Source organism: Spermophilus citellus, assembly GCF_964194105.1.
Source record: "Spermophilus citellus genome assembly, chromosome: 13".
Classification (NCBI taxonomy): domain Eukaryota; kingdom Metazoa; phylum Chordata; class Mammalia; order Rodentia; family Sciuridae; genus Spermophilus; species Spermophilus citellus.
In genome coordinates this window covers 25,763,163-25,776,902 of record NC_138193.1, presented here as the reverse complement: position 1 = coordinate 25,776,902, position 13,740 = coordinate 25,763,163, and the positions used below count along the sequence as shown (strand labels likewise).

General features: G+C 50.3%; 2 protein-coding genes across 7 annotated transcripts in view; one reads left to right on the top strand and one right to left on the bottom strand.

Annotated features, from left to right (window-relative positions):
• Nucleotides 1–2,829, top strand: part of REEP1 (receptor accessory protein 1) — an 83,210-nt gene extending 80,381 nt beyond the window's left edge. For all 6 annotated transcript variants that reach the window (XM_081265043.1, XM_081265042.1, XM_081265045.1 and 3 more), the window contains one exon: nt 249–2,829. In XM_081265043.1, coding sequence (XP_081121169.1) covers nt 249–320 — 72 coding nt within the window. In that variant the 3' untranslated portion in view covers nt 321–2,829. The remainder of the gene's footprint in view (nt 1–248) is intronic.
• A 3,641-nt stretch (nt 2,830–6,470) lies between these two features.
• MRPL35 (mitochondrial ribosomal protein L35) lies at nt 6,471–13,407 on the bottom strand. The gene is made up of 4 exons (XM_081265047.1): nt 13,247–13,407; nt 9,446–9,623; nt 8,214–8,358; nt 6,471–6,798 (listed from the first exon to the last, which is right to left on the bottom strand). Exons 1-4 carry the CDS (start codon nt 13,287–13,289, stop codon nt 6,610–6,612), a joined length of 555 nt encoding a protein of 184 aa, XP_081121173.1. The 5' UTR covers nt 13,290–13,407; the 3' UTR covers nt 6,471–6,609.
• Between the last annotated feature and the right edge of the window lie 333 nt (nt 13,408–13,740).

Below are 13,740 nucleotides of genomic sequence, written 5' to 3'. Positions count from 1 at the left end.
TTCTCCTCTGCGTCACTGCTGGGGACAATGAGACAGTGCCCTCTGCACAATACTCCCCAGGCAGCCAGGGACTGGGGCCCATGGAGCAGCCCTGTGGGAGGCTCCACTTCACGGGGTGCGTGGAGACCCAGGAAGACCCCTCTGCTCGCTGCTGCGCTCCTGCTGATGTCCCCACGCAGCCCTGGTGCCGTCCTGAGGTCACATGTTCGTGCCACACGGAGGGGTGTCTGTTCTGTTCTCTCTGCCAGGCACCGCCTAGACTCCTGCGATCCCGCTTCAGGAAGAAGAGTACCTCGTCCTCGGCCACCGAAACCACGTGAGTGAGATGAGCCATCGGCACCGGATCCACAGAGCGTCTCTCCTCTGCCTTAAAGAGCTGGTCACCATCCAGATCCACGCGCGGACTCCTTGCCTCACGCCCTTCGCCTCTCGGGATTTCTCTTTCTTCCTTCCCCTTTTCTTCTCTTCTTCCTTTGTTTTGCTGGGGAGAGGCTAAGGGAAAGGTGATAGTGGGGTGACTGTCATGCCTTCTGAGGTCGGTACGTCCCCTCCACTGGATGGTTACTACAGAGAGCAGTGTGCTTTCAAAACGTCAGAGATCTCCCCTGTGCTGCTGAGTTGTACACTTGTAATTTATCTGTTGCAGACTTAGTTTTTAGTCCTGTAAATGCAAACAAAGCAATTTTTTTAAAAACTTTTTTTTTTTTTTTTTTTGCTCTTGGTACTCCTTTGGACTCTGATGAACATATTTATGGCTTTGGCTTAACATAATGAACTTGCAAGGGCTGCCAGAGGTTCCAATAAGTGAGAAAACTGTAAAAACAGAATTGTTAAAAAAAAAAAATCAATTCTAGATCATGTCTCTGATGTGCTTTTAAAGCTTTCAAATCCAGCTACCCTGAAGGAAGATGGTTTCTTCTTGCCACAGTTGCGAGGCGGCAGCTCGGAGGGCAGGGGCTGGAGAGCCCAGCAAAGCCCCCGGGCGGCGGGAGGGCACAGGAAGCTCCACTCCTGCCTGGGTCTGGGCGGCCTGCAGAACCCTTGTAGGGCTCACTTGGCAGTCTTCCTGGGCATGGGCACTTTGCAGAGCTGCTTGAAGAATGTCGAGGGTCTCGAAAGTGCTTGGCACTGATCTCCCCAGGCAGAGGACCCTCCACTGAGCACCTTGCAGAGAACAGAGGCAGAAATAAGTGCTGTTTCAGATACGCCCCAGCAGGTGGACACACCTCACCAAGGGGGCTGGAAACCCTGGGCAGCTGTGGCTCCGCCTTCTGCTCCCTTCCTGACCTGCGGGATGTGAGCTGAGCCAACCTTGGAGGTTCCACACAAGCCAGGACCCCTCCCAGGGCAGTCCAGCTCTGAGGGAACTCCCTGCTTAGACTGGAATTTTGAGCAGCACCTGGATGAAGTGACAGTAGGTCTGAGGTAGCTGCTACCCCAGAGCTGAGCCAAAACGTAGGACTAGTGTATTTGTGCTTAGAGTTGGTGTCCCTGTGTCTTGCATGCCTTGGCCACTGTGCAGGTCTCATACAATTGGATTGTGTTTGTTCTTAGACTCGCTCTCAAGGCTAGAGAAGTAGTGTCCCAAGTCACTCAGAGCTGTCAACCCGGCTGCAAGCAGGCCCGGTTAGAGACCCACCCAAGGCCTGCACACAGGCTGCCGAGGGTGCTGTCGTGCAAAGGGGTCTAGTCCAAGTTGACTGTGGCCAGACATACACACTGGAATCCCTCCTTCCCACAGGGCCTCTGATGGTGATTCTGAAGTTTATAAGGATTTACGAAAATCCACCTAAAAGTAGTTTCGTGGCTGAGAGGTCAGAGGCCTCTGCTCTCGGTCTCTGGCCCACACCCCCCAATTCCTGAACCTGCTAGGGAAGAGAATCCCTGCGTGGTCCCAGACGAGGAATGGTGTACCCTTTACAGTGTGTTTACTTAGTTGGGCATACTCAGTGTGACCAGAAACAAGTGCAAAAAGCTCAAGTGAGGCAGCTTTCTACCAATTTTTTTTTTATTATTTTGCCAAAATAACAATAGCTTTAACAATGGGTCATGCTGTATTTTTGATTCTACAATGGAAAGGTGGACAGGTCCAGACTATCAAGTGTGCCAGAACCAGCAGGGTGCACCCCACCTTGTAGAAGGCTGTGCAGTCAGTCCACGGTCAGAGACAGATGGGAGGCACCTGCTGCCGAGTGCCCTGCGCTTTCCCGGTGCCAACTAGGGAGTAGCCTCTTGGGGACACACACGCACACCTGGGAGCAGCCGTCATGCTTTTGGCAAACGTGTTTCCTCACCCACCATGCTGTGTATCTGTGTGAATGCGAATGCCTATCAGTGTGCAAGCAGCGGTGCGTTCTGTTTAGAAGATGCCACTAGATGATTTCAGTGCATGACTTACGGACACTAGCTTGGAAGTCTGACTTCCCCTTCATGAAGGTTAGCTGCTGGCCTCCAGCACCTGTTGCTTCTGAGGTGAGCGGGATCTCTTGCTCTCCATCCTCAGCAGAGCCTCGATACACCCCCCCTCCCCAGCCCTGCTGGCCTTTACGTGGGTCCTCTGTGATACTGTCCGTGTGTCTGTGCAGTGCGTGTACACCACCGCCATAAGCCCTCCCCTGGCCCCGCACAGCACTCGAGTGGCAGAGGACGCGCTTCACCCTGTGGCCGGACACGCAAGGAGCAGGCGCTGTGGACAGCAACTGTGCTCCCTGAGGGGTCCATAGGACCATCGGAGATTGGACCGTGCATCGAAGGGATGTGAATGACAGTATTCCAAAAGCTGACGTTTGCTGTTTTGTTATAATGCTTGAATAAAGTCTTAACATCTTTCTTTTAAGAAATGTCCTTGTAATATTGGGCTTATGAGGAAAGAAGAAATGTTCCTTAAAAATCTGGAAAGGCCAGGACGAGTGGTATGCCTGTGATCCTGGCAACTTGGGAGGCTGAGACAGAGGGATCACAAATTCAAGGCCAGGCTCAACAATTTAGTGAGAACATGTCTCCAAGTTAAAAAAAAAAAAAAAAAAAATTGGTCCTGGGGATGAAACCCAGGGGTGGTTTCACCCCTGAGACACATCCCCAACCCTTCTGAGACAGGATATTGCTAAGTTGCTGAGGCTAACCTTGAACTTTCGATTCTCCTATCTCAGCCTACCAAGTCATTGGGATAACAAACATCTACCACTGCACCCAATTCAAAGGAAAATTTAGAAAAGGGCTGGGGGTATGCTCCTGGGTTCAACCCCAGGACCGCGCGTGTGCACACACACACACACACGGAACCTAACAAGGATTAGAAACAGAATGCTCAATCACCAGCTGGCATGGAAACTTGGCCCCATTCGAACTGCATAGGATTATGGGAGGAAGAAAATTAAGTGATACTGTGTTTGTAAAACCAGATGATCTCCCTGAAAGCATCAATTTTACAGTCTAAAGATCATCAGTGGAGACTGGGCAGCTGTGAAGACAGAGTAGCTGGCTGCGATTCTGCAGAGACCTGTGGTCTGTTGCTTTCCTCCTGAGCACTTGTCCACCTACAGACGGGGGCACCTGTGCAGATGAGGAGGGCGCCGTGCATGCACAGTGCACGAGGTAGAGTAGTGATGACTCAGCCCTGCAGGGCCCACCCTTCAATAGCAACAGGTGGGCTCAAGCCTCTTGGGTGGCCATGGAGATTTGAGAATATCAAAGCCAGGCCCATTATTGTTGTTCTTATAGTCCCAGAGTCTACCTGTCTGACACAAGGACTGTGCCTGTTTGACAAGAGGCAGCAGAAAAGAAGCAGGTTCAGAGGGCAGCAGGGAGGAGGGGGGATGGTAAGGCTGGAAATCCATTCTGTTTTTCATTGAGCCAGATCCAGTGCTAACAGATTAGTATTGACAAATAGCCAGGTACAGTGGGGCACACCTGTGATCCCAGCAGCTCGGGAGGCTGACGCAGGAGGATCAGGAGTTCAAAGCTGATCTCAGCAAGAGAGGAACTAAGCAACTCAGTGAGACCCTGTCTCTTAATAAAATACAAAATAGGGCTGGGGACATGGCTCAGTGGTTGAGTGCCCCTGAGTCTAACCCCTGATACCCCACCCCCCAAAAAGAGTTGACAAATAACAGAACAGCAGTTATAAAATGTCAAAGATGAGCTGGGTGTGGTGGCCACACCTGTAATCCCAGCAGCTTGGGAGGCTGAGGCAGGAGGATTGAAAGTTCAAAGCCAGCCTCAGCAACTTATTGCAACCCTAAGCACTTCAGTGAGACCCTGTCTCTAAAAGAAAGAATAAATAAACAAATAATTTCAAAGATGAACTAGGCATGGTGCAGTGGCTACTCCTGTAATCTCAGTTATTTGGGAGGCTGAGGCAGGAGGGCAAGTTCAAGTCCAGAGCTGGGGATGTGCTCAGGGGTAGAGTGCTTGCCTAGCATGTGTGAGGCCCTGGGTTCACCCAGGACTATAAAAACAAACCCAAAACAGGCGAAGTAATAGTGTTACAAATGATTTAGTACTTATAGTACTACATCAGTCACTGTTGATTTAGATTAAGAATTTCCTTTTGCTGTCAGAAGACTGAGGGCGACAGAGAGGACCCCAGGAATCTGACTCCTGTCCTGGGATGCATGAGCGTACCTGTGGGAAACTTATTTAATGCTGAGCTTCTGTGTCCTCTAATTTAAATCAGGAGTCCACGGTGATTCCTCTGCATGGCTGGCATGGAGTTCAGCAGCTCTGTGATTTGGGCCCAGTCTTATAACTACACTGGGACATGGCAGGTGTCCAATAAATTCTATACTTGAATAGACTATCCACACACTTTCTGAATTACGAGCATGCTTGAATATCATTTAATGAGAGCTGTTTTACTGTCAAACTAGAAAATAGTTTTTTTAATATTTATTTTTTAATTACAGGTGGACACAATATCTGTATTTTATATTTATGTGGTGCTGAGGATGGAACTCAGGGCCTCACGCATGCTAGGCGAGCACTCTACCTCTGAGCCCCAGCCCCAGCCCCTATAAAATGGTTTTGATAAGCCCTCCTATCCCCAGAATGGAGTGCCCACGGGCCTGTTCACCTCAACCCATCTCTGGATGCTGAGGCCCTGCCTGCTGGTCCTCCTCTCTCCCCTGCTGTCCCTGGCCTAGAGAAGCTGAGTTGCTCTGAGGCCTGCAACAGACACTAGTCGTCCATGTTCACATCACCATGGAGGCTGGGAAAGGGTCCTGCTCCCTGGCTTTTAAGACACCTGTTCACCCTGCAAGAGGCGTGCCAGAGAGCAAGAGCCTGTAACAGACACACATGGCCCTCTGGCTTCAGAACATTCTACTGTTGCCCCTTTTCACTCAATGACCCCCAACTTCCTGCTGATGCACCTTGACTTCAATGTGCTTACCTCCCTGGCAGGAGAGGAGCCCATCTTGCCAACCCTGGAGGAAGGGGCCGGCACAGCAACCCCCCTTGTTCTATTTAGCAGTGGCTTTGACACAACAGTGCTTTCTGAAGCGCCTCCCAAGGAGTCTGGTGAGGGAGCTGAGAGCCACTACCAGCCCTCTCCACAGAAAGCCTGTGTAGCCACCTGCATCGCTCCTGAAATCACCTCCCCCTCTTAATTCTACAATGCATTTTTGGAGTATTTTGGGAAGAGTTTACTCTTACATATGAAAATATGAAACCTCAAGAGGTCAAACTGAATTTGAGAAATACAGTGTCCCTTGAGACGTGGGTACAAAGTCTTTGTCTTGTACAGCCCCGTCTCAAGAGGGCACCTCACACTGAAAGGTTATGCATTTACTCTTCTATGAAAACATCCCGCACCAAAAAACTGCATGAGAACCCCCGTGAACCATGCACTCAGAACTCGAGAGGCCAGGCGTGCGCCTCTTGTGCTCACCTCTAAGCAAAACTGCTCCTGTCACCAGTCTCTGCTCCCAGTGAAGCGGCAAACAACCGAATGGGCTGGGACCTCCTGACCTAGGAAGAGCTGATCCCTACACCAGAGGTGACACCAGTGAGGCCTGGGTATGTGGGAACCCCCCAGCTGGAGTCTCTCCACAGATGAAGGTCAGGAGGTAGAACCTCAAGGCTACAGGCTGCAGTTACTGTGAGGGGATGGGAGCTACTCCTAAGCACAAGCCCTGCAGAGCGAGGGGAGCAAAGAAGTCAGGCTGCCCACGTGCTGAGCCAGCAGGAGTGGTGAGCCAGGCGCCTGCAGAGTGGCAGCCTCCCCCCGGCCCCCCCCCCCCCCGCCCAGGTGGGGCTGCCGAGAGGGTCCCAGCTCCTCTGAGGCTGTGTCCTTAGATGGGGTCATTGCTGGGGCTCACCAGCTGGCATTAGTCTTCTGACCTCGCCCTCAGTTTAGATTCCTTGCAGCTAAAGAAGCCTAACTGGGGTGACTAGTGAAACCAGCACTGAGGTAAAAAACCACGCACAACCTTGAACTCCAGTTCCCTGGCCAGATCCCAGCACGCACTCACTGTAAGACTTCCTCAGGTTTAATACTGGTGTTATGTGTTTGACATCAGCAGTACAATTCACTTCAAGTCCTAGCTCACTCGTTAGCAAGGCGTCATGAGGACAAAGAGGACATTCAGGGACAGGAGCCGAGACTCTTCTCTACACTCTGAGGTTGGTGCGATCGTGGTACTTCTGATAGGGGTCATCGACGTACCAGTTCCGCCTCTTCCAGAAAGATGTCGTCATCTTATCTAGGAGTTTACTCTGGGTTTTATTGCAGAACACAAATTCCCTCAAGCGTCTTTTTCTTGCAGCTGTCTTTTTCCATAATTTTTTTTTATAACCAGCCTGCGAGATAATATTACAGACATATATCACATTATGTAGGAAATGACAGGTTATTTTCACAACTCACGGTTCATGGGCCCAGTGGGAACAAACCCAGACTTCCACAGGGCTGAGAAGCTTTGGGGAGACATTTTTAGTAGGGAGAGGGTAGAAGAAGCATTTGCAGTTTGAAAAACATATATGTTAACAGATAATTTAATGTTTCAGAAAAAAATTATTTAAATTAAAATCACAGAAAATAGGCTGGGCAGGGTGGTGCATGCCTGTAACCCTAGTGATTCAAAGCCTGCCTGGGCAACTTATCGAGACTCTGTCTCAACATAGAAAATAAAAAGGGCTGAGGAGGCAGCTCAGTGACAGAGCACTCCTCGGTTCAATCCTCAGTACTGAAAGAGACAGAAAAAGAAACAGATAAACCTTTTAGGCAATTTCTAAGAAATGGAAGGAGGGAATAAATAATGAACATTAGCCACATCTGGGTGGAGCTATGCCAAATAAAATACTTTGTTTTCCTACATTAGTATGAATTAACCAATGCAGGTTCTTTGTTGTCTTTTTTTGAAACATTTCTTTGAACCAGGCATAGTGGTGAACGGGTAGGTAGAGTGAGGCAGAAGGATCAATCTCAAGTTTGAGACCAGCCTCAGCAGTTTAGTGGGGCCCTGAGAGATTTACTAAGATCCTGTCTCAAAACTAAAAATGGTGTGGGATGTGGCTCAGTGGTAGAGCACTCCTGGGTTCAATCCTCAGTTCCAAAAGAAAAAAGAAAAAATCAGTTTGGTGAAGCAGGTTGTTCTGCACACAGTATACCGCTGGGGTCACTGAACTGGAGCAGGAGTTATGGCTGGAGAGTTTGATCAGGCCTTTTATAGTCACATGAGGGGTCTGGAGCCCAGTAAAAGGGATACAGGAAGGAAGGAAGGAAGGAAAGCCAGCCATTCTATGCAGGACCAGCGAGGGCTGGAGATAACTAATATGATCACAAAGGAGAGCAACTATCTCTAAGGACTCCACAAAACTTGACCCTCAGAACTCAGTTCAGCTGCTCCCAACGCTGATTGCCATGGGAGACGGCCCACTACTCTGCTCCTCCCTGGAAGATGGTGACTGCTGCTGACTGCTGTGGGACACGGCCCGCCACCCTGCTCCTCCCTGGAAAAATGGGCTCAAGAGTTTTAGCCAATCGTTTACCAACAAATCCAGGACCGCTTCTGAAATGGGATGATCTGTCAAACAAGGAGGGGCCCGCCCACAGCAAACACTGTGGGCAACACAGGGACGCTGTCTCATGGGATCACTGCAGAGGCCTGCCAGGCTCCACAGCCAGAAGAGCTCCGGGTAAGGCAGGACACGGCGTTGAGAGGTGGAACTCTGCATCAGGATGTACTCAACAAGGCAACAGAAGGAAGACTCACCTTTCTCCTCAGCCAAAGGCCAGAATGAAGTCGAAAAAACCGATAGATGACAGCTTTCACAGTCTTTCTCTTGCCCTTCCGAGTACTGCAGTATGTCAAGGTTCTGACGGGAGGCTTGAGGATGTTGGGGAGCAAAGGGGCCACTCTAGAATACATTTTAAAATGTTAACGAGTGATCAGACTGATTAAAGGATAATACCTAGTTCCACACAGCATTCAGGAGTAAGGCTGTTCCACTTAAATGGAGGGGAACTTTTAATATACAATATACTCCAATGATTCCACGGACTACGTGCAAATAAGAACAGCAACTACCAGCTGGGCCAGTGGCTGTGCCTGCCATCCCACTACTTAGTAAAAGAGCAAGTTCCAAGCCAGCCTGGGCCATTTAGCCAGACCCTGTCTCAAAATAAAGAATAAACAGGACTGGGGATGTAGCTCAGTGGCAGAGCACCCCTGAGTTCAATTTATTACTGCAAAAATAAATACGTAAGTTTTAAAAAGAATATCAACCTTCACCAACTGCAAGCCTTCTAAAATCCACCCCGGCTGGAGACGCATGCATAGCACAAGCAAGGCCCGGGGTCAATCTCTAGCACCAAAAATAAATAAAACCCATTCCTTCTTCAGACCCTGTGAAAGAACTTATCCGACTATATTTTAATTACCTGATTTCTAATCCAACTACCCACCAGATATAAACTCCTTGAGGACTTCAACGTGTCCTTTTGTCCTTTCTGCCAAGTATGGTGCTGGGCACCCAAGGGTGCTTACTTGCTGACCAGGTAAAGAACACACACCGCCCAGCCTTATAGGCTGAGCCTCTTGTCCAGCCTGATTTGCCTGATGCTTCTATCAGGAAACCACTTGTGCATCAGGAGAATGCTCTGGGCTGGGGATGTAGCCCTGGGTTTCATTCCAGCATTGCAAAGGGGGAAAGAAACAAACTTTTAAAATGTGCTCTGATTGGCAATTTCCACTGCTGGCACCTGGATGTCAATCTGAGCCTCCCACTCGGTCAGGCATAGCCGTACAATCAGCTCCAGACAGGCAAACCACATCATTTGGTTCTCTGATGTCTGACAGGAATGAGTATTTTTTTATTTTCTGTGGTGCTGGGGATCGAACTCTTGGGTATGCTACTCAAGTATTCTACCATGAACCTCACTCCCAGCCCAGGCATGAATGTTCTTAAAATTTTCATGCATTATATTTATTGAAACACACTCTACCTATTAAGGATTGTAAGATGCCCACACGTCAGGTTTCCCACAAGCCTGGGAGCAGAGCAAACAACGGGCGTCTGCACGTGACTGAGCCGCCCAGTGGACAGCACAGAGTCAACACAGGCACTCTTGGCACTGTTCCTACAGGCTGAGGATGCCAAGATGTTCAGGGGCCGCAGGAGTCCTGTGAAAAGAGGGAGCGCATGTGCTTACTCTGGTACTCCAAAACCAACATCAAGATAAGTTTATAGTCAATACATCACAGCAGCCAAGGGGTGAATGTGGTTAAAGTGTTCTGCACATCAGACTCACCCAGGGAGCTTCCCCCTTTATTACTGAGGTGTATCTTACATATAGTAAATTTAACCCATTTTATGTGTTCAATTCAATGATTTTTAGAAAAGTTAGAGAACTGTACAACTGTCACTGTGGTCCAGGCTGATGTGTTTGGTACTAGAGGACAAGGTATGTGGGAGATTTATTCCCACAGATCTTACAGCCTGGGGAGGGGGAACAGCAAGCAGGTCAGACACCCCAGTGGAAAGAACAGAGTTCGAGAGCAGCATTAGTGGTGAGAACAGAACAGGCACTTGAGCTTCCTCTCAAAAGTGAACAGAACCGCTGGCTGTGGTGAAGCACAAGTGGGGAGGCTGAAGCAGGAGGATGTAAGCAACTTAGCAAGACCCTGTTTCAAAATAAAATATGAAAAAGGGCTGGGAATGTAGCACCGTGATAAAAAGAGCCCCTGGGTTCAATCCCCAGTCCCAAAAGGGAGGAACAAACTTCAGGTAAGATGAACTGTGGCAGCAAAGACCTGGGGGCGGAAACAAACACAGGGGAGGAGACCAGATCTGTGGTGAAGCTGCATATTGCTGGCCGGACTGCATTAGAGAGGCCTGGGGACAAGCAGTGGGAAATGAGGCAGAGCAGGTCAGAAGGCAGGATGGAGAGGACAGAGGTGTGTGGCCATTATGCAAATGAGAACCTCTCTGAGCTGTGACTGCACTAGTCCACTAGACTGTGTCTCTTGTGGGACTCAAGAAAGCACCTGCTGGCCAGGCATAGTGGCACACGCCTGTAACCCCAGCAGCTCAGAAGGCTGAGAAGGGAGAATTGCAAGTTCAAAGCCAGCCTCAGCAACTTAGTGAGGCCCTAAGCAACTCAGTGAGATCCTGTCTCTAAATAAAATACAAAATAGGGCTGGGGATGTGGCTCAGTGGTCAAGTGCCCCTGAGCTCAATCCCCGGTACCCGTTCTCCAACAAAAAAAAAAAGAAGGCACCTGCTAAAAAAGTTCCAAAGATGACTGAAATGTCCTAAAGCTGGAGTGCATGATAGCTGCACAACTTGCTAAACTTATTAGAAGTTCTATTAACTTGAACACACAAAACTAGTAACTTTAGATTACGCAAATTCTACCACAATGAAGGTGGTTTCTGAAAAAGCTCCACATGATTCGGATGCTCAGCCAGGACCCAGAACCACTGCCTGTTGTCCACTGCACTGGTTTCGCCTGACAAACAGGCATGTGGGGGCGGAAGCAAAGTGCCAGGGTTTGATTCAGAGGGTCTGCATTCTGGTTTTAGCTCTATTACTTGCAGTGTAACCATGGGCAGGTTACTTAACTCCCTGTGCCCCAGTTTCCTCAAATTTAAGTTAGGTTAATTATGGGGTGATAATGAGAATTAAATGAGATAAAACATTAACGTGATTAGAGGAGTGGTTGGCCTAACAATACATTAATGAACGCCAAGAGCTGCGGAGTCTGATATGGTGGGGCACGCCTTCAATCCCAGCTACCTGGGAGGCTAAGGCAGGAGGGCTGCAAGTTGAAGGCCAGCCTGGGCAACTAGCCAGACCCTGTCTCAAGAAAAGGGGGCAAAGGCTGCAGGTGTGATTCAGTGGTAAAGTTCCCACCTGGCAGTGCAAGGCCCTGGGTTCAATCCCCAGCATGACAAGGACAACAGAAAAATAAAGAAGAAAAAAGACAGGCCAGGGTTAGAGAAGACACTGGACACACCTAACCAAAAAGAATACACATCCCCAGAACACATGAGGCATTGCTAAAGTCAGTGAGAAATGCAATGAAAAATGAGCAAAATATTTAAGTGGATATTTCATAAAATAAATTCAAAAGGCCATTACACATGTGTAAACATACTATGGCTCATTACTAATCAGAGAAACACATATTTAACTTCACTGAGACACCCCTACATTGTCATCAGACTGACAAAAATGTGTAGGTGTGACAATACTGAGTGTTGGTGAGGATGGGGAGCCTCCACTACTGGGGTAACCATAAATGAGCACATGGTGTCAGAAAGCATTTTGGCAACACCAGGCAATGCTGAGTATACACACATACGCTGGCCCAGAAGTCCCACAGCTAGTTTTACACACGACACCCTTAGAAACACTTGCACTTGTGCATGGGGACACAAGATCAATCAGCTTTGTGAATGCCCCCAGACTGTAATCACCCGAGTATCTGCCAAGAATAGAATGGAGGGTCATGGAGTAGTCACATAAGAGAATATTACATCTAGCAATGGGAAAGCACTGCAGCTACGTGTGACAGGAACCATCTCATACAGAGGCAGATGCCAGAGCGTGTGCTGTACGAATTCGCCTGACAGTTCAAGACAGGCAAGGGAACTTCCGTGCGTTACTAAGAGGTGCACATAACAGATGCTAAAACCACTAGGGAAAGGCCAGCCAGGTAACAAGCGCAGAAGCAGGGCACTCTGGGGAGGCCCGAAGGGGCAGAGGGGCTTGTCCTGAGCAGGTGTGAGCTACATGGGTGTGAGCTACATGGGTCTGCCTCGAAGCTGGTAAACCACATGAATGATCTCTTATGGGTGTTATAATCTGTGCGCGTGCACACAACATACTGCTGCCTTCTCTTCTCGTGCACACTCACACTCACACACACACACTGTCCCATGTAAGAGCTCTCCCCTGTGGCGGGGAACTGCGTGCAGCGCTGCTTCTCTTCTCATGCACACTCACTCATACTCACACTCACACACACACTATCCCATGTAAGAGCTCTCCCCCATGGCGGGGAACCGTGCACCGCTGCCTTCTCTTCTCTTGCACACTCACACATACACTGTCCCATGTAAGAGCTCTCCCCCGCAGCGGGGAACCGTGCACCGCTGCCTTCTCTTCTCTTGCACACTCACACACACACACTGTCCCATGTAAGAGCTCTCCCCCGCAGTGGGGAACCGTGCACTGCTGCCTTCTCTTCTCGTGCACATTCACTCACACACAATGTCCCACTTAAGAGCTCTCCCGCAGCGGGGAACTGCGCAGTGCTGCCTTCTCTTCTCGTGCACACTCATACTCACACTCACACACACTGTCCCCCCTGAGAGCTCTCCCCCGCGGTGGGGAACCGCGCACCGCTGCCTTCTCTTTTCGTGCACACTCACTCACACACTGTTCCCCCTGAGAGTTCTCCTCCGCGGCGGGGAACCGCGTACGGCCGCCTGCCCTCTCCTTCCTGAGCGCTATCCTGACACACAGGGTCAGCCGCTCACCGGCCGGGCGGTCTGGACTGCAGTCGGCGGGGACAGGCGCGGCCTCGCCCTCTGCCCGCGGCGCACCCCGGCCGCACGCGGTGCTCCGCGACCCTGAGCCCCAGGACCCCCAGGAGGCCTTGTGCGCCCGAGTCGCCCGCTCGCACCGTGCTCCAGGAGCGCGGGGACATTGCCTCTCCGCTCAGCCTCCGGCCACCAAGCCCACCCCGTCCCGCCGGGCCCCTGCGAAAGCAGGAGCGCCGCGCACCGCTCTCACCGACCCGAAGCGGCTCTCAGGGCGCCAGCCAAGACCAAGGCGGCCATATTGCCGCCCTCGCTACGGCGGCCGCGCTGGGTCGGAAGGCGCCGAAGCACAGGGTACAGGCCAGCCCCGGGGCCGAGGAGGAGGAGTTCGGAGGGACTAGGGTGTGGTCAGCGCCGCCTCCGCAAGGTAGGGAGAGTGAGCAGGGGGAACCGAGAAAGGGAGGGAGAGCACGCGAGTCTCGCTGGGATGCTTGAGCGTCCTCCGGCCTCGTCCTCCCAGCAGCTGGGACTCCTGGAGCGACCGCCGTACTAGGCTCCTCAAAAAAGTTCTGAATGTGTGATGGAAAGATCTATTTAAAGTTCACAACGTACTGGAAACAACTTTCTTTCCGCTCTTTTATTGAGCTTATTTTGGAGAATAATACTTGTTAATCTTCCCAAACTGGAAGATATTAGGATAAATGAACGGGAAAAAAAAATAGCATATGTGATGAAAAATCCTTTTGGAAAA